We start from the raw sequence: 21,551 nt of genomic DNA on the forward strand, positions 1-21,551 counted from the left end.
TGAGGGATGTGTTGTTTGTCATATGTGTGTGGATTTTCTTTCGTGTTTTGCCCTCTAAAAGGGACAACAAGGGGATATTAGTTGTCGTTTTGATCGAAAATGTCACAAGTACGTGCCGGATTGTTGTTTAGCAAAACACATCTCCATCTTTGACTTTGTTTTCCTGTTGGTGCGCCTTTGAGAGCTTGCCATTAATAATTAAAAAAACATAATGGAAACAACCAACCATGTTGCCTTTTAACAGGAGAGTCAATTTGTTGTGGTGTGGTGGGAAGCAGGCTGCTTTTAGAAACACAATTCATGGGGAGGGATTTGTATTCGTGTTTGTCAGATCTAACTGATAACGCCACAACAGAGCGTCAAGCGTGTATTGCAAATGAGCAACGGCAAAGCAAACTAAGTATTAAGGATTAGCCACTGACAAGGATTTTTATTTTTTTTTCCCTTCAGGTGCATATGTAGCAGGCCCTTCTCATTAGTGTTGACGTGTACCATGGCACACAATAGCAGTTATTACACCGAGCTCACCTTTTCTGTCAGTTACTGAAGCTATAAAATGTCTGTGAAATTCAATCTAAACAGTAAAAGCTTGAAATAACCGTGAACTGTTTTCCAGCTCAGGGTATGATTAAATTTTCTTCTCACCTTAAATGGTTTCTTCCTTATTCTGGGGTGGTTTCTATTGTTGTTGTGCGGTTATATAAAAGCACTGATTGTGGAAAACGTTTAACAGAGGTAATACTGTATGTTCAGGTCCATCTAAGTGGAAAAGGGATATTTTTTGTTGTTATTTTGGTGCTTGTCCAAAATTGACTAGCTATCTAAAGCTGTATTTAAAGCTATCTAAAGCTGTATCTCGAATTGTTCCTGGTCTTATTGTACGTTAGTCTGTGCATGTTAATGCAAGGGTGGAAAAGTATAACTTTCATCAAAAATGTAATAACTTTCTCCGCCTCTGCTGATGTAACCAAGGCTGTGCGGGTGGGGAAAATAATATTCGCCAATAATATCATGGCTCACTTGACACACTTCCAACAAACCCCAATGGATACTGTGAAGTCCCGCCCTACATGACTTAATACTGTATTATGTTTCACTAAGAAATATGTCTTAAAGGGACAGTTCACCCAAATCAAACATTCTATCTTCATTTAGTCACACTCATATCAGTCTAAACCTCTATGACGAAGTATTTTGAAAATGTTTCAGTGTTTGATTGTTTCTTATTTTTTTTAATGCAATTTCACTGAATTTCATTGCTTAGGCAATATACAGTTGAAACGTTATTTACAATGCCTTCTTTATGTTCCTTAGAAGAAAAAGGCATACAGGTTTGGAACAACCACAAGTAAATAATGACAGAATTTTTATTTTTGGATAAACAATCATTTTCTGCATTTTATTGCAGACATTATGAATCCAATTACTTGTTTTTGTTTTGTTTTGATTTTGATGCCAAAAGATCTGATGTAGAAATATGTAGTAAACTGTTATCTAAGTAACCCAGAAACTTCACCAGTTTCCAGCATGGCAAAGATCAGAGCTTTCACTCATTTCATTTTTAATAGAATCGTGCTATTCTTTGAATGAATTTGACATTAGGCTGTTCTCTGGTACCATACAGTGCAAAAGAAAAAGCACACAAGCTTTAGAAACGTTGTTGCTTCCCTCCACCCGCTCTCCCCCCTCTTTCTGCCCATCACAGACAGACCAATAACACAATGTACACAAGAAATCTGAGAGAGAGCCATCACTGACAAACAAAGAGATAAACGAGGTTTCTCTCTCTCAATATGCAGTCCCTGCTTATTTATTCAGTAAAGGCGAAGACAACAGACACGCTGCAAAGGGCAGCCATGCCTCATCACATGTCAAAGGCACAGTGACACACAGCGAAATAAACACTACTATCTGCGATGAAATGCTGGCCGAATGCTCTTTTATTTCTTAAAAAAAAAAAAATGCACTGGTTGACGGTCCAGTTAATATTTTGTACTCTGTAGCATCAAGACAGGGGAAAAAAAATGGAGGAATGCAGGAGGAAAGGCCGAGAAGACGTCTATGGATGGGGAGGGGGAAGAAATAGTCTTGCCTTCAGGCTATGAGTGGGGTGGAGAAGAAAAAGAGTAAAATGGAGCAAAGCAGTCTGCTGCCCTCTCCATAATACATGTCTGCCGGCTCCTCAGAAGCCCTTTTTAATTACGGCCCCTCGTGCAACATAGAAAAACATTGATTTTTATGACTCTGCTCTTTTAAAGTAACAAGGATATGAAATCTTGTTATGGATTTGCGAGTCACCTTAGGTTGTAACGTGGCGCAAAGAGGGAGGGAAAAAGATTAAAGAGAAAGAACATGAATAATTCAAATTCTTTTTCCCCTACTGTATATCTTTGCACTTTCTGCTTAGACCTTGGTTGGCCCGTCGGTTGAATATCAGTTGTATTTAACATTTAACAGCTGTTAATGAATCTACAATAAAGGCCTTGCTGCTGAAAGGGAGATAAGGGCCAGAGTGCTTTTAAAAGAAGCGTGATGAACAATAAATTCAAACATTTGTGTGCTTTAATTAATTATTTAGAACCTCACATTTGGCCTAGCGTGCACACAAATGTTCTTTTATGATTCAGATAAGCAGATATTCTCTTGTGTTGCCCTTATATGTCACTGTCTCAGTTTGCACAGTGAACCTTGTTTTTCTTCGTTTTTGTGCAAGGCTTCCTTTTTCAAAAATAGTTACTGATATGGCTCATCCAAAGTCATTTTATTTCTTGGTATTTTAAAAGGGCTATCAGCACATTTGTCAAATCATTAGTTCAAAATAAAAAAAAAAATAAATAAATAAATTTCCACTGCAGTGCACAAAAATACAGTTTTCACCAGTATTGTTTCAGGAGTATGCATTGAAAATCAATCATAATGTGGGATTATGATTGTGATTTTTTATTTATTTATTTATTTTTTATCCTCAAAGACAAGCATATTTTTGATGCAGTAGCTTCAGAGGGCTTCTGGATCAACTTCATTGTAAAATGAAGTATGCCAAGTATCTTTTTTTTTTATTGGAAATCATGAACCAGATGGTTCATAGTAGGAGTGCACTTGCAGTTCTGCATTGATGTCAGTGATTTTTTTTTTCTTTTCAATATTTTACATATCAAACATGTTTTTGATAACAGTGGCCTAATAGCAAATTACCGTAGTTACAACAGTCCTTATAACATTTACATACATATCACATTTTGACAGAACAAATGGTTACCATGGCAAATTTAAAGCACATACAGTATGTACACATCTAAAGTTTTACAGAGATTGTCATGCATTTTGCTTTTTGTATGCTAGCTTTTGTACATATGTTTATACATCTGTTTATATACTGTTAGGTGAGCACCACTACAGGTTTCTCCCAGATTTAACAAATCACTTTTTGTAATCTCTTTCATTAACAGAGATTTTATTTACATGATTTGTGTCAGTAAACAGTGATAAATTTAAATGCAACCTTTATGGATAACTCAACTGTTAGGGGCTCATAATAATAATTATGATTTAAAAAAGGAAAAAAAAAATTGTGTAGCCTACTAAGTCCAACTGAAATAGGCTACATAGTGCAAAGAAATAATATTGTCTAGTCCCCCCATATATAGCTATCCATTAAAGGGTTAAACTGTTTACTTATTCTATTTTACACTATACAAAATAAAAATAAATATTTTACTCAAAGTGCTATAAGAGAAGCTTCATTCAGTGATTATCCACAGTAAAATATTTTAATTTGTTTTAACAGTGGAATAGTAAATAGTGTTATAAGTGATATAAATTCAGTAAAGGTATTAGGTTGGGCAGGTCTTCCTTACAGCACAAAGCATTACAGGCTGATATGAAATGATTTTAATTGAACACAAATGTGATGGCAGTTTGTTTACGTGCTGAGAGGTTCGTTCCATGCGCGCGCTTTATGTGGCGCCATAATAATACATTTTAAGGACAATTCAGTTTCTCGCAAGAGAAAAAAAAAATGAAGAGATTCCCCCACCCCCGGTAAAAATGAATGTGTGATTTAGGATTGGCCCCCGCCCCGCATCTCTTCGCCTCGGAGATTCAGATGCTGCTCAATGAAACAGACGGTGCGCCCGGACTCCTCTGACAGCGATTGGAAAATCACACCCGCTTCAACTTCACTACGTCCAGTCACCAACTCTCTTATCTCTTGCCCGTGATTGAGTTTATTTACAAGCGCCAGAAACGGACTGAATAGAGTGTCTTGCATATTTACAAGGGCTTTACTCAAATCATCACGGACAAGAACAGACGCGCGCTGTGTTTTCGCTCAGCACCGGGACGCTCGCGCTCAAACATCCACATTCTCTCGTAGCCGGTTATTCAGCCGCGTTTGCGCACACTGCTGCTTCAAGGCTTCATAACAGCAACCGATCCTGCTTAAAGCAGTCTTTAAAACCCCGTGAAACTCGGCGGCCAGGACAGGACGAGCGGACGCAAACACAATGCAGCATCCCCTGACGGGCGGAACGTGCGTCGCCCTGCCAAACGTGGACATGTGTCCTCAGCTCTCCTGTGCCTTGACTTTCATGTACTTACAGCAGGTGAGTGAGTGAGCTCCTCTCAGAGCCCGCGGAATCCGGTGCCGAATATGCGAAACGCGGTTTGTGGCAAGCTGTTTTAGCATGCATATCTTTTTAGTTATTACTAAAGGATAGTGGCTTTAATGTTAGTAACAATTCGTTAGATGCCTGTACTGATTCTCTTAAGCTAGTTGCTAGCTGCTACTTAATTAGGCTCTAGTACATCCTTTTCTAGTAGTTACCATCTCAATAGTAACTATTCAAGTAGTGTATATTCCACACACTGGTAGCCCACTGCTTAGACAGTATTACATTTCAGTTGTTACTAGCAAGTTTAATTGAGCTTCAAAGTAGCTGTTTGGGCTAGTCATTATGTAAGACAAGTGAAAAAGCAACTGTAACTGTTGTGGTAAGATATGCTGGCCATAACAATAAGGATAGTTTCTCATAAGCAGGTGCTAGTGGCTCATAATCTGGGGCCAGTTGCATAAACTTCTTATCACAATTTTTCTTCTTCTTCAAGACAGGTCATTAACTTTTTTAAACTCAGGTACAAAATGGTAGAATGGTCTAATTTGAATCTCTTGGTTTACTGTTAGTTGGTTAAACTAGTTCTTAAGACACAGTCTTAATTTAGTGGCTATGTTTATGCAACTGGCCCCAGGAATGCATACAAGTCACTATTTTATAGAATCTAATGAATTTGTAATCTTGTGAAACTTGAAAAGTTACTAGTCACTGTTGGGTTACTTACTGCTAATAAAATAAACAAGTGCTAATAACTTGAAAAATATATACTAGTTAGTAAGGAATAAATGTTCAAGCGGCTTGCCACAAACGGTGTGTGTGTGTGTGAGTGTGGGTGTGTGACCAAGTGTAAGTGGAACACAGATGAAAGTGGACAGTTTTGTAAGAGAGGGATTTTGTCTACTAGTGTGTTGGTGTTTTGGTCGTGCATCTTTTGTGAATCATCTGTCGCTATTTAAGTTTGCACACAATCAATTTAAATAAATAATCTGACATGTCATCTGTTTTGAATAAGCCTTAAAAGTAGTCTATATATAACTACGCATCCTAAGGTTGTTTGAAAGAGTGTGAGCTGATTTTCCACTTCTTGTAGAGGTAAAACACTTTGTGTGGTTTTACTGTGTGATAAACAATTCTGCTGACTCTTATGACTTTGCTACATGATATCCTCATGTGCTCAGCATATTGCGTGTGCATGTGTCTGTTTAATGCGATTTTTGATATGTGTTTTTTTTTTATAATTACGCTTATTAGATTATATTTAAATCTCATTTATGAAGAACTTGGATCTTTAAAAAAAACAAACAGATTTTTAATTTTAGAGTCATTAATGTGCTAGACTGCACCCTTGGGCGTCTTTTCATCCCCTGATTATCTGATACACTTGATTGTCATCGGTGCCTTTTCCAAACAGTGAGTCGGCTCCTGGAGTGATGACAATTCAAGGGGATTTATCAAATCAAAAGTTAATCTATGGTATTGATCAGTCATCAGATCCTATGTGCCAGTGCATGTCTCTCTCCAGACTCGACGTGACTGAGATCAGTGATCTCATTTAACTTTCATCTGTCGCACCGAGCCACCATTAACCTTCAGTGACATCTCTAACCTTTGTCTTATCCAATAGAAATTGCATTCCATGTCAGTTTAATTGCAAATACATCTGAGTGATAAATATATATTTTTTTCTAACAAAGAGACAGGTTTTATCTCTCTAATCAAGCCAGAGTATGTCAGTCACTCATTTCTATGGGAGAACAGATGCTACTTTAAATGTATGATGCTTCAGTACCAGGTTGCATGAAGTGAAGTCATTTTAATCATTTTTCTTGTTATCACAAAAGTTGCTTTGTTTTTATATATCAGCAATTTTTTGTTTCAATTTATTTTAGTCTGAGTTTGTATTTGGCTAAATCCTTTTTCTTTTCTTTTAGCTGGGATTGGTGGGATTGGTTTACTTGATTTTCAGTTTTCTGTTTCTCAAATATTTATGTGCCTGCACAAGCATTTCTGTTTTTCCGTGTGTGAGTGTGTGTGCGCGTTCACGTGTGCTGAGTGAACTGGGAATCTGGGTCTTTGAGACTATTTATAGCTGAGATGCAAGACATTTTGAATACATCTCACTACAGCTGGGGTCTCATTCAGGACTAGGCAGAGACGACGCGACTTTATTTTTTTTCTCGATTTGCTTTCTTTACATGTGGGTCACGTGTTCGTGGCATGCGGAACAATGTTGTCTAGGAATAGCTTATGTTTTATTGTGTATCAGCGGGACCTGTAAGCTGGAGTACTTATGGATTGTTTGCATCCACTGGCAGAATTATTTTCATCAGCGCAAGTAATTACTTAATAAAACCAGAGCATCTCTTAGCGACAGCTTCATGTTGAACAGAGACGTTTAATTATTTGCTTCTATTAAAAGGCCCAGCAGTCAGTGCATATATAGCATGTGCTATCCATACGTATACTGTATGTGTGCTTTTCCCAGCACATTTTACTAACGCTATTTGTTTGCGTTCACCCTCAGGACTAGGGCGTTTTGTACAGTGCTTGTGTCAGTAGCGGGGCAGGTTTAAGCAGCTGCCAGATAGACCTCACCTGACCCTTAAAGCCGGGGGCGTCCTGCACCCGCTCCTATCTCCCTCCTGCCGCAGGACCCCAGCCTGACCTGGAGTGGGCGGTGTGGGAGGTGTGGTCGCCTGGTCTTCACGGCTAAAATCAATCCAGCCCAAAGTCACATGGCTCTAGCTTTCTTTCAGCAGATCTTTTACGGCCCCCATCTCACTCCTCTCTCTCTCTTCGCTGCTCCCATCTGTGCTGACTATGCGTAACTGCTCCTCTCTCTTTCCTTTCCATTACATCTGCTCAGTGCTGTTCATTTATTTAAGTACCCAGCGCACCCATACACCATCACGCCTCCTGGACACTTCTGCTTTTCCCTGTTTCTTTCTCAAAAGGCTCATGCATCAAAGTAATAAAAATAAAACCCGTGATTCAGACCAGGTGACGTTTTGTAGCAGTGTATTTGTGTGTCGTTTTTTTTGGGCTAGTCTATCGAGCTTGTGTGTGTGTGTGTAAATACTAGATATTTATGCAGCTTAATTAATTTTTTTTTTCTGTACACTTTTTAACTGTAATTATGTAGAGAGGTGAAATGCTATGCTAAATACTATAAATAAATGTTATAAATGGTGTACTAAAATGAAAGACCCTTTTAAAATGAAAATATACTTCTAAATGAATTTTATTATGATACATTTTTATTCTGCTTTTGTAACCTTTTGTTCTTTTGAAAGACTACATGGAATGTTTGTAGTTTTAAAATTCATTACTGATGAAAAAAAGTCAAATGTAGGGCATTTTAAAATGACTAATAAAAATAAAGAAAGAATATACACTCGTATATTCATGAAAAATTTGTGAAAAAATTAAAATCGTGATGTTTTTATTTTAAAAAGGTCTTGTTATGTGTCAACTACCCATTCAAAAGCAAGGCTTGTGTCAATTTAAAAAGTGCTGCTTTATTTCTTTAATGGCTCTTTTGGCTTCAGTATTCATGTTATTTTTCTCCTCTCAGTCCTCAGTCTCAACAAAAGAGTAGTGTTCAGATTTCATTTAAATTCAGACATTCCGCCAAATCAAATTATGGTTAATTTCATTATTTCATTTTTGAAATAGCGTTGGAAATCAATTGCAGGTTTTTGGTTTTTTTTACTGGGTTAGCATGACACAAAGTGATTGATTGCTGATTTTCAAAAATATTTTAAGCGTCAAAAATAAATGGGAGATGATTAAGAGCTCAGGTCTAAGAGTGAACCTGTCCTTTCATTGTGCTGGGGGAGGTTTCTGAAAGTGCAAATATGCAGAGAACGATATGAGTATGTTCAAACAAATACAGTGAATTTAACATTTAACCTTCAATAAGAACCCCCCCCATCCATAGATGTCCCCCCTCCATAGATGCTGTAGTTTTTTGTGTCTGATTTGTTTTCAGAGCTGATCTCTGATCTTTTCAATCAAGCTGCATTAAAAGCTAACCAGAAAGTTTAATTTGTATTGTTGAATGGCATTGAAATCTATATCCTTGGCTTTTTGTGTAGCGCTTCATTTATTCCATCCACTTCCCATCTCGCAGCCCTCCGAGAGTCGCTGAAATGAGAGATTGGTCATGTCATCAAATCCTGATGAGTTTTCAAACCCTTCAGTAAGCATTGACAGGCAGGTAAAGGCCAGGGCTATTGCGCTTGTCATGGGCCATGACTCTAAATGATCACATCCTTTTGTCTGCTCTGTTTGCATGCTCTTAGTGGAAGTTGGTTATTGCTTGAATGCAAACAAGAGGGTAGTGAATGTCCTAGGTCATGTGTGCGTGTTGTGCACCGGTGCATGGCCCTCTGGGAGAGAGAGATAGAGCGCAAGGCAGAGGAAGAATGAGGTGGGAGATTGCTGAGGGACGAGAGGGAGAGAAAGAGAGAGAGAGGCGACGCGTGTATGGAAATGGGGGCGGGGACCATCTGCCGGGCCTTGCTGGGCACATGTGTTCCTGTTTGTGTGTTTGTGTGTAGAAGAGTGATTAGTCTCTCACATTCATAATAATGTCTGTTTGCTTTTGCAGCTGTTGCACAATTTACCAATCCTCTCCCTGTCCCTTTTTTTTTTTCTTTAGCGTGGCTGCGTTGCAAAGGCACCCTCTGTTCTCTGAGCATTTTACAGTTCAGTTGAAGCATCTTTATAGTGACGGTGGTTTTGTTTCATTTCTGGAAGGGTGTTGCGTGTGATACAGTATTTTTGTGAGGATGTCATAACACTTGCTTTGGTCATAAAATTGTTCTGTGGTCAGCCCACATCCCTGTTGACTGATTCTGAAATTCGTCCAGAGATAGAAATTGACAGTTTGGGGAAAATCAGTTGTCCAATAAATAAATAAATTATATGCATTAGTGTGAAAGTTTACCATTACTGCATATTATATGAGAAGCGGGTACTGTCACAAATGTTATGTCTTTTTATTTAAAGGAATTAAATCATTTAAAGCAAATTAAGAAAAAGGAAGATATTAGTGAAAGAAATTTAATCTTTTGTAAAGTAATACATTTAATACATTTTTTAATATGCACATTGAATCTTAATCATATGCATAAATGGCTATGTTAAAGTTTCTTGTTTTTGACATTGAATTATAAATTACAATACATGAATTACATAAATGATATAATATGAGATTTTCAATTCAAAACAGCAACATTTGACAAATAACTTGAATAGTTTGCATCACTGACTGGATATTTCCTTACATTTAAAAAAAAAACAGTTGCCAAATGTTAAATATTACATCTTACCTCACACTTTTTCAACCTTCAATTTGGCCATATCCAATTATTGGGGATTGTCCCCCTAAATGTCTATGGTAATTAAAGCACTGCTCTCTCTTTTTTTTTTTTTAAATGAAGATTACATGTCAAGTACTTTAGTTGAACCTGTCAGCTGAAACTACAGTCACAGAACTGCTGATTGTTTTGAATTCATGTACAAGTAAAAAAAAATTATGTAATAACAATAAACGAGGAAGTAAATTTTTGATAGATTAGATAGATAATTTAATTAAAACTATCTAATATAACATTTATACGTATAAAAAAGTAAAAAAAATACCTGAGCAAACGTAAAATTGACTTTAATTGTAAAATAGCATAACATCTATGGCTTATGAATATTAATGGACAAAAGTGACTGGACACTCTAGGAAGACTACTTCTCGATCTCAGATTTAGCTGATTAATATCCATAAGCTCCGTATTCGCCGTATATTGATGTCATTATCCACCCAATCTGCTATCTGTGGTCAGCTCAAATGTGGATGGTATTAAGGTTGTTGCTCATTTTACATTTAGTAGCGCCTTCTGCATTTTGAGTATTCCCTCAAACAATAGCATCTACACCTGCGTGCAAGACTGAAGACAGAGAGCAGGAGGAAAAGATGCGATAGACTGATTGAAGCAAGGCAGGAAAGCGTCGAGAACAGAAGCAGACGGAGAAAAGATTGAGCTGAAGCCCCGTAATGCGCTCGCGTTCGTGTTTGTCTTCTGGCTGCCTGAAAGTAATTATCCAGCTGCTGAGCGGCCGGGCTCGAGCGATGTTTTATGAGCTTCTGTGTTTAACACATCCAAATGAACAAATGTCAGCTCCCGTCGTGCTGGTTAACTCTGTCCAGCAGGGCCTTCATTCAGCTGTGACAGGCCTTGCTTAATGTGAGTGCTCCCTGCTTATGGTCAGTCAGCAGAGGCAGCGAGACCGGAGCCCGATACGGGGAGGAGGTGGAGTTGGCATGTTGAGGGCTTGCTGTAGATTACGGCCACTGTAATTGCTCTGAAATGGAACTGCATCCCAGCCAGCAGGCAGCTCATTAGAAACAAACCCCAACATATCAAGTGAACCTCAGGGAGCTGTGGAGAAAAAAAAAGAAAAAGAAAAAAAGGCAAAGAAAAGCAAGAAAAAAACCTGCATCACCAGCCTCCACATCTACAGCTGTGTCTATACCGCTCCTAAAACAGTTGTTCAATTATTTGGATCGTTGGGAAAAACTGGGACAGTTTTTTTTTGGCGTGGAAGGAGAGGGGGAGGGGCTGCAGTCTCATTAATGTTAATCAATATTTAATCAGATGCACGAATGTGGCGCAAATAACAATATCAAGAACGTCAGCATCCAGCCTTAGCAGTATTTCCTTCCAAAAAGTGAAACCAGTTGCTGTTAATTGTGAGTCTCCCGAGGAATGCTGTCAGCTCAGGGTTCTCATCTCACTCGCTCTCGTCTGATTGACTGTATCCCGGAGCCACAGGCCTGTGTTGGGCTCCTCCCTGGCCGAGGGCGTGAATGCAGTCTGTTCTGCTCATACGGTAATTAGACAGGGAGCGATCGCTCCACTGCAGTGCCTGCCCAAACTCAAGCCCGCTCTACCGGCCTCCAGCTGAGCCGAGATCTCTGTGTTTTGATCTCGGCCGCTTCTTATATTTGCTGATCTCACAAACATACACAGGGGGTGATGTATTAGTTAGTCAGACTGCTCTTTCTAATGAGGAGTAATCATAAAGTGCATCGCCGCACTCTGCTTCAAGCCACCGAGGAGAGGTGGACGATATTGTCAGTGCGTTTTTGTTATGAATTTACTGTGGAATCTTTCTCCCGGCGTTCTCGCTCTTCCTTTTCTCCGCTTATCTTATTATTTCCTACTATTTGTCCCTTTAGTGCTTTCTGACTTGATTTGTTCCGCAAGCAACCCTGAGCAGTGCGGAAAGCCGAACGTTTTGACATATATTGGAGTTTATAAAAGACAGAAGGATGGGTGAAGTTATCTGGGCATGCTTTGCTGATGATTCGTCACATGTGCACGTGCCCTTTTAAGTCAAACTGGTTCACACACCGGCCATCTTGGTAACACCCTGAGTGGCTATTTTCTATGTTGGTCATTTATTTTGGTAGGCAAAAACCCAGAAATGAGTTAGCATTTTAGCACTTCCGGTTTCCACATTGGGTTTTTGGTTGCCTGAAATAAGGTCTGTGGTTAAAACAAGCTCAAGTTATTTTCAACATAAAATACATCAGTTATAATAACTCTTGTGGATTTGTGTTTTCAAAACTTTACTTGGAAAAAGGCTGTTGCTAACAAGAGGCTAAATGGCTAAAAATATTAAGGGCCAGTATTACTAACAGCTTGCACCAGCGCAAACCATCTTTTGGCGTTAAAATAGTACTGTCGGGTTTTACTAACGATGCACAGTGAAGAATTTGCGCTGAAAAGCTGTGGACACAGTTATTTTTGCACCTGACCTTATTGAATATGCATTTCTAGGAGTTGCCCTTTCAGATGCTAAATTTATGGGAGGAGAGTGTTCAAATGAATCACGCAACGAGATTTACTAACGTTTGCGCTCATCAAATTACTGGTATTTGCACCATTATTTAAAGCTCAAATGTCTTAACTATTTTGCGTTTGAAATGGCTGCAATAATTGTTGCTATGAGGAGGCACAGCAGAGAACAGAGAAAGTGTGGTAGAAAGGAGAGGATTTTTTTCCACATGTATTAATTTATTTGGAATGCAAGAAGAACACACAAATATCGTTTTCCAAGCCATGTTATTTTTAATTTGCTTCAGGAAATAAGAGACGACTTGGAACCCCCAACTATAGGGGTCACGCAATACCAGGTCTATCAAAACTTCTTGCAACTCTTAATTTTTTGCCTCCGGTTCGTATAAATGTACTGTGGCCTCTTTATTTCTTTATTCTTTATTTGCGACTACGCTAATTTGTGCTGCGCTTGGTATATTGCGTTGGTCGATATGTAAATGAGATGTTGCGTCTGTGTGTTATCAAACACCCATCGGTGCTGTTTTGGAATTGCGCTCTCGTGCTAATTTGCCCTGCTTTGTAAAACTGGCCCTAAATGCCATCACACTGAACAGGAAAATCCATCTACTCACTAGTTATCTTTTACAGCCTCACTGTGTTTATAATCATGCCCTTTTGAACTTTCAGGAAACTTATTTTAGAAAACGCTGAAAAAATTGTCGGAATCTTAGTGATTGTGACATCAAAGTTATGAAGTCATAGTGTTGTTTGTTTAAGTCCTATGTAACAAATTCCTCGTATGTGTAAACATACCTGGCAATAAAGCTCATTCTGATTCTGATGTTTAGATTTTTACTTATGGCATTTGTATTTGGCTTCAAAATGAATAAAAGTTTTGTTCATTTATGATGATTGTCTTGATGCAGCTTATTTTCTGCATTAAAAATCCAAATGGGTTTTTTGTTGAGGGAACCAGGGTGATGCTAACTTCTGGATTGGCCTACAAAAAAATATTTAATACTTTGCTGCAAATGCTCTATACAGCTCATATGTATTTCAATAGATTAAAAACATAAACTTAAGTTTATATTGCATATTTTAAATCATAAATTTATAACTATATATTTTTTTTAGGCTGGTCCAGCTAATGTGCATTTCGGTTGGCTCTTTAACTGTAAGGTTTTACCGAGTCGTTATTTAGCGTTGCGATTTTTCCCATTCATTTTCATGTGAGTAATCTGTCCTTATGCCAAGTCTTTTGCAATGCGGTAATATAGAGAGCCTAATTCTTGTTTGGATTTCATAAACCCTGGTCATGTGAGACACTCGTAGCCTGTGATGTGGTTTATTTGAGGTGACGGGAACGAGTGCAGAAGTTAATGTAAATGAAATAGATGGGGAGGAAAAGATAGTGTGTGGATATTAGTAATTTGAGCAGGGAGGTTGTAACATGGCAGCTTGGATTAATTAATGCCCTGCTTGTGGGGAGGGAGAAGTCAGGAAGGCAAGCACGGGTGAAATCATTTTGGAGTCCTCCGCACCTTTCTTAAGGCTACAGAAAAAGATTCATTGCGTCTGTACCATGAAGAATGCCAGTGTTTTTTAATTCACTTCATCGCTGGCATTTTGTAAACAATCTCGCAAGATACAATATGAGACCTTTTCCGTGCGTCAAATTGATGAAGAGTCATGTTTGGCACTGCTTTATTAGGAAGTCTGTCTTTTCAATTAGATTGTATTTTCTTGGCCCCTCAGAGTTCTTGTCTTTTCACCAGCTTCCCTTTTGTGGGGTGTTTGTTTTAGAGCTATCAATTCATATTCATATGCAAACATTAGTATTCTATTTAAGACGTCCCAGAATGCACTGTGCCTCTCTGGTTTATTCAAGAGTGAGATGAGTGTACTGAGAGGAAAAACACTCCAAAGTCACTGATATCGGTGCATTATTTTGACATTATGTGACAGTTTTATCTGAAGCAATATGCCATTAGATATTGATGTTGTATGTATTTTATTAGTTTTAAAGCTTTCTTTTCTCTAATATGTAAAATTATATATATATGCAATTTTTTATGCATTTCATATTTCATATATAGGTCTTGCACCGTGACAGTCTAAGGCCAGTGACAGCTTAAAGCCAACACAAGCATTTGAACAGTGCTGACAGTTGTGTCGTCAATCAAATGGTGTTCATGGCAGACATTTCACCAGGTGTCCATGGCAACTCATTTCCCTGTCTGGTACGGGATGAGCGGTCCGGCTTTAGGCAGTGGACAGGTTCATCCTCCACAGGGCCCACCCACAGAGCCGCAGATCAATATCTGCAGACAGCGGCGCAACAATAGAGAGGCCTTATCACAGGCCCCAGCAAGGGCCCTCAATTGGCTCCTCCATTTTGAACTTTCAGGCCTTTGATATTCAAACACAGCGCACTGAATAATTGAAGAATCGGCGTCATTACAAGACTCTAAGCTTTTCCCCCTCGAGTACAGGAAGTGCCAGCCCAGGCACGGTGCGGGTCGCGATTGTTAGACTAATTCCACCTAAAATGACAGCGAATCCAGTACTAAGTCTACCCTGTTAAAAGGCAGAAGAATACAATTAGGTTCTTTTTCGTGATCTTTCTGGAGATCTGGTGGTGACCTAATTATTTTGTTTTGCATCTTTATGTTGCACAACAGAAAACCCACTCAAAGGAGAGGGAAGGAAAGAGCACAGGAAAAAAAGCAGTGTGCATGCTCCCTCTATTCAACCTCATTATGTCTACTGGCATTTTAACTCCTTTTGATGATTAAGTGAGAAGAGAGGCAACGGGCTACATGTTGTCTTCTCACTTCTGACACCATCTCTCTGCACTCTGCTTTCCTCTTTGTTTCTTTACAAAATGTGCTTTGCTGGAGAAAGAGAGAGCGCTTTAATGTCGGATTCCCAAATGCACTAAATCCTTTATTTTATCTGGGTCAAAACTGCCTCAAGAGCCTCATCAAAGGCCGAAAGGCTACGGAGGTGCTGCCTGAGACAAAGCCGGGGTGGAAGGCTTTAAATAATTTTGCCTTCCCTTGTATTTTTTTCCCCCTCGCTCTGCCTGAAATAGCAGCTGCGGTGTTCACGTTTTTGTTATTTGGGTGCGCCTCTGGACATCATCTCTTTTTTTCCTTTCATCCTCCTTTTTTTCCCTCGCTCCACGTAGTTGTGTAAGGCCGACTAAATGAGGACACTAGAGTCCGTCTCTGGCTGTCGTGCTGAGAAACACGGGGAGATCTGAAGAAATGGCCACTGCAGGAATCCTTGTCGCACTAGTCGAGCTTAATGGAGGGGCCAGGTGCGGCCCAGATGATGCCAGGAGCCCCGTGACCGTGAAGGGAACAGGGTCGTGTGCCGTTCAGAATTGAATTGAGAATGCCTTTTAAAATCCAATTAAAGAGCTGAATTTGAATTGAGGTAGCAAATAGGATGCGGAATTCAAACTGTTTTAAAGACCTTTAAATGTTGACTTCACAACTTTGGTTTTTTTTTGGATTATTTTATTATTATTTTTAAAGCTTTGAATTTTGGATGGGTGGATAAATGGATAGATATGCCTAGTCACCTGTTTGTATTTAGGCTATATTTAATAATAGGCAATATTTTATATTATTATCAATATTATTATTACTATTATTAATTTACTTTTAAACTAATATATATATATATATATATATATATATATATATATATATATATATATATATATATATATATATATATATATATATATATATGTGTGTGTGTGTGTGTATATATATATATATATATATATATATATATATATATGTATATATGTTTATTACTGTTTATATTTTAGATAGGATGGATGATAGATAGATAGATAGATAGGTAGATAGATAGATAGATTGTATTAATATTTATAAAATGTTATATATGTATCATTTTATATTTAACAATATTTGCATTAATAAATAATATAATGCATTTTAATGTTTTTAATGTTATTATAACTTTGTATTTTTAAAGGCATATTTAATAAAAATGTTATTTTTATATGTATTATTTTATATTTAATAAGTATTAATAAAAGAATAATGCATTTTAATGTTTTAATTTATTATTAACATATTAACAATTTGTTTATTACTGTGTTTATATTTAATATTATTTATTACATTTATTTGATAGATAGATATATATGTTTATTTTTATATCTAATAATATTTATATTAATGTAAAAATATAATACATTTTATTAGGTTTTAAATGTGTTATTATTATTATTATTATTATTATTATTTACTTTCCTGACATTCGCATTCAACTTCCTATAGGGTGTGGCCAATTCAATTCAAATTTACACCCGTGAATTGAAAGGGAGCCAGCTCTTCAATTCTGATGTTTGCACAACCCTGGAAGAGAATATGAGGTGACATTGCTGTAAAAATATGGTGAACGTTTGTGTCCAGGTCGCAGGGGTGCGTGAGTGAGGTATTATGCATGGCCGTGTCCATAAGATGTAGCGCTACACAGCGACAGCTGTGCCATTGTCTCCTCTGTTTGCACATGAGCCAGCGCAGTATAGGATTATATACGCAGCACTACAGAGGGGAAAGAGAATAATAGCCAGATATGAAAGGACGAGTCCCTCATGGCTCACCGCAGCAGCTGGACAGTAGGCCAACTGCAACCTGGAAACAAACATATGCGTTTGATAAGTAGCCATGTTGACTTTTCTAGAGGATATACCAGTGGGCGGCTTGGTAAATGTTTTGTGGGAGGCCATTATTCTGGGCTTTTCTCTGCTTGCTCCCACAAAGAAGCACAGAGCCTCTTTTTTTTATTGTGTCGTGCTGAACTTGAAGGTTTTAAGTTTCAGCCAAAATACAAGCTCACAAACAAGCAGCTGTAGAGGAAAAAGAAGCTATTTGTACGTGGAGAGCTTCGCTGCTTCTATCTTGGTTACGTAATTTCCTCAAGGACGTCGCAGCAGCTCTCCAGCCAAGACCGCAGCCTGGACCGTTCCCGCTGCTGTTCTCCCCGCTCTCTCCTGCAGCCATTGGACTGATCACTCCTGTAAACACTCTGCTACTGTAAATTGATCCCAGCGTGGGCTTATCAGAGGTAGCTAGCCTGCAGGTCCGTGACTTGGAAAAGCAGAAAACCGTATTAACATTTAACACATTCTCCCTATCCGACGGCAGATAGCAACAGCATGTCAAAACCCATCTTCTCGACTTCATTGTGGTGAGGACGGGGCAATGATCTGAGAATTGCTCGCTAACACGGGGGCCTCCGTCTCTTGAAATGTTTTGGGAGAAAGGTGGAGGTGGTGTTTGGGAAAGAAAAAACATTGTTGTTGCACATGAAATGTCAGGGAAAGGTAACGCCGATGAGGGCCGGTTAGGAAAAAGGTGGCTGAGGGGAAACAGGTGCGGGGCTCAGTGGGGGTCTAAAGCCCTGGATCACAATGCAGCACGCACTACGCAATTCACAATTCATTGGCTAAAGGCTAGCGTCTGTCTGAAAGCAGAAGGAAAACCTACAAAGCAAACAAGAGCACTGTGGTCCCCATAGATGCGCTAATTTCCTATGAAAATAATGAACGCCTGCTATACAGTATGTGTAGAGAATGAAATTTTGATGAGAACCCAGTTAGGAAAGAGGTCATTACTGTGTTACATTTCCTTGTTTATCTATTTAGAGATACTGAGAAGGAGAATAAAGCTTCTCTTGCTGGGTTAGGTCATTTAACAAAGCCTATCGCGTTTATCATTGGAAATAATAATTATCTGGCATTTACCCTCGTTAAATTACCTACTCAGGCAGAAGAGAAGAGAAGCGCAGCGTTTGAGCCAAGAGCGTGAGGCTGAGCGAAACCGAATACCTTTAAATGCTGGATCTGATAACGGTAAACAAATTGATTTTGGCTCAGTGGGTAGTCATAGGGAACTTATCTGATCCAGGCGTGAGTCTTAATTCGGCTCGCCTCTTCACGACGAACAAAGCGTCTTGACGAGAGAGCCATCCATTTCACCTCCGTCAAAGTGTGCAGATGCGTTATGACGTCCGCTCGAGTAAGATTCATGACGACCTTGGGAGCGATTACCATCGGCTCGTATGCATGCGGGAGGCGAGTTTGAAAAGTTGATATTCCGCCGCGAATTTGCATGATGAATCCCAGGTCATTAATATCACATTTGATGAAGTGCCAGATTTAGTCGAGGAGACCTTTTAAAGATGCCAGAACGCAACCCTGGAGAACCTCGTGTGGCAGGGGCTAAAAGGGCCGGCGGTGCTGCATACCAAGGCTGTAAATTATTTGCATCCCCATAACGCGACACTGCACCTTCACCTCCATCGCCTGCAGCCCCTCGGGCCACGCAGTGCATGTGAACAAGCTTGCAGGCTCTTAAAGTATCAGACCAGCAGTCGTGAAGGGAGAAATGATGACTGTGAGATGAGCTTATGGATAGCTGTTACAAATCTTTGATTATGAGTTATTAGATTATTTGTTTACTTGACCTTTTCAAGGGGATTCATAAAGCTGGTAATATACTACAAACAAATCTCTTCTGAGGGCTCTGAGCAACCATGCAGTGCAAAATTTTATCAATCTTTCTTTTGTTCTATCTGTAGTTTCATCATTCTTTCTATTTATCGTTCTTTCTAGTTTTGTCTGTAGTTTTATCATTCTTTCTATTGTCTATATATTGTTTTATCATTCTGTTGTTCTTCTGATCATTCTGTCTGTAGTTTTAGCATTCTTTCTATTGTTCTTTCTGTCTGTCCTTATGCCTATAAACCTTTCTTCAATTGCTTACATTTCTTTGAACCTCAGTTTTTTTTTCGATATCCTTTCAAAATTAAATTGCAATTCTACATCTCGTTTGCTGCCACATTTTAAGAAATTACACTGAATTTAAAAGGCATTCTCAGCTCAATTCTAAATGACTCTATCCTTGCCATGAAGGTAGTCACTCTCACCAGTACACAATAGATTTGCAAAATCCCACTCATGAGAAACTTTGTCATTCACGAAGAAGAGGGGTCACAAATACTTTAAGCATTAGGACTAAAATGACACATTGAGATTTTCTGCCAGCTGGCTGCTGCATTTTCCTCAAAACTCCCTTGAAATATGTCAGAAATGTTCTAAATAATCTACGTTTTTCCACAGAAAGCCGAGTTTTATGACAACAGACTGCAGCCATCTTCCCACAGCGTCGCGGACCGTTTTAATGGTCATTGTTTGGTTGTGTGAGGAGCGGGCTGTTCTCAGTGCACTTGATTCATTAGTTAGTCTCTGGAGTGGGCTGACGGCAGGCAGGGGTGCTCCTCTGTCACCCTAATGGAATGGAAATTCACTTACATGCACAGACGGCTGCCGTGTCTGCGCACAGACATGTGAAGGCGCCAAAGGGAGGTTTTCAACCTCCCCTGATCTGATTTGCTTTGATTGGAAATGCTTAAGGACACGCGCAATTGTGTGTACTTCTTGTTTACAAGTGCACCAATATGCGTGAGCTCGAACGCATGCGGCATTACACCTTTTTATGTAAGGTTTAAGTGTGTGGGAAGTTCTGTGGTAGCCTAATCTAATGACCTCAGCAGAAAAACAAACATCAGAAGAGGCGAGAAGACATATTTATACCTCTCGTTATCGTTCTGCTAATTTTAAAAGAGCAGTAGGGTGTGCTAGTGGATTCTGTAACTAGTATGCTGTTTAACGGATGCACTGATAAAGAAATATTGGCCAAGGTTGATATTTCTCAAAACCTAATGAGCTGCCTACATGTGTAGCTTTTTTTTAGCAACATAAACATGCTCACCAACGCAAAATTTGTTCCGAAAGGTAGGCATGAATATGATGAATATTCTGCCTTCTAAAATACATTCTTTCGGCCAAATTGAAAAATTAAAAGCATAGCTTTGTGCCTCTCTGTGTTGCTACGATGCTGATACAACTAATATTGATATACTGTGGTTTTACATTGGTCATTTTAGTGGTAACACCTTACAGTCAGTTTGGATTCGTTAATATTAGCTAAAAGAATAGTTCACCCAAAAATGAAAATTACTCACCCTCATGTTGTTCCAAACCCTTAAGACCTTCGTTCATCTTCAGACCCTGCTTCATAAAATTAAGGTTGAACCACTGACGATGTCCTTACTACCTCTGGGCCTTGAACGTGGAAGTTCCCTTGCTGTTTATGGAGGGTCAGAGAGCTTATATCTTAATTTGTGTTCTGAAGATGAACAAAGGTCTTACAGGTTTAGAACGTAATTTTTGGGTAAACTATCCCTTTAATTATTTAAGTATTATGAATTAACAAAAATTTTGCATATTTTATTCACCTATATTAATGTTAATTAAAAAAAATTGTTCATTGTTAATTCATGTTTGTTCAAAATACACTGATATTAATTTATGTAACTTGAAATGCAAAATACGCATAGAAATGAACATTAGTCAATAACCCTACTGTTCAGTGCTAACATTTCAACATGTTTATTTCCACTCATTTTTTGGGTAACATGAAACCTGAAGGGTTAATAGGACACCGTTTCTGCAGCGACTGTTCCTTTAAATGCTCACAAAAATGATGTTGGTGCTAGGATCTTTGGCCATTGTTCTGTGGTTAGACTAATTACAGGTCTCGCAGTGGAAGCCCTTTCGCTGCTCCGAAAGTGTAACTGAGTGGAATCATTGCCATATTTGTGTCCTCACTAGAGCCTCATTCTGTCAGAGGTGCTCCCACACATTTGGACACGCAACAGCAGGTTGAATTTCTCAGGCAAACAGGCCTGATGCAAGGAATCAAGTTGCAGCCACTGCTGATTTGTGCATCTGTACTTTCTCCATTAGCTGGTTTGATAACAGAGAGAGAGGTGTTGAACTGGCTCACTCAGAGAGGAAAGCATTATCAAAGACTCTTGCGGGTCCTCTCGTCTGTTTTGTGAATTAAACATGCTGATTGTGAGGGACTCGCTGGTTGAATACGGCATTTGATTTGTCTGCCATGAAACTTATGTTAATTTACCTGTTTGAAAGCATAATTTCATTTTGTAATGTGCTTTGAGCTTAGAATTGAGCAGAAGGAAG

General features: G+C 38.8%; 1 protein-coding gene across 18 annotated transcripts in view; it reads left to right on the forward strand.

The window, feature by feature from the left end:
- Positions 1-21,551, forward strand: part of rbfox1 (RNA binding fox-1 homolog 1) — a 298,167-nt gene that overhangs the window by 156,523 nt on the left and 120,093 nt on the right. The window contains exon 1 of one of the 18 annotated variants that reach the window (XR_009270282.1): positions 4,089-4,604. The exons of 16 other annotated variants lie outside the window; for them this stretch is intronic. Coding sequence is in view for 1 of the 2 variants with exons in the window: in XM_058770873.1 (XP_058626856.1) it covers positions 4,506-4,604 (99 nt within the window). In the remaining variant the exon portion in view is untranslated. Of the gene's footprint in view, positions 1-4,088; positions 4,605-21,551 lie in introns of those variants that run through there. One more of the 18 variants, XM_058770873.1, reaches the window with a different exon arrangement.

Source organism: Onychostoma macrolepis, chromosome 03 (assembly GCF_012432095.1).
Source record: "Onychostoma macrolepis isolate SWU-2019 chromosome 03, ASM1243209v1, whole genome shotgun sequence".
In the NCBI taxonomy this organism is placed as follows: Eukaryota; Metazoa; Chordata; class Actinopteri; order Cypriniformes; family Cyprinidae; genus Onychostoma; species Onychostoma macrolepis.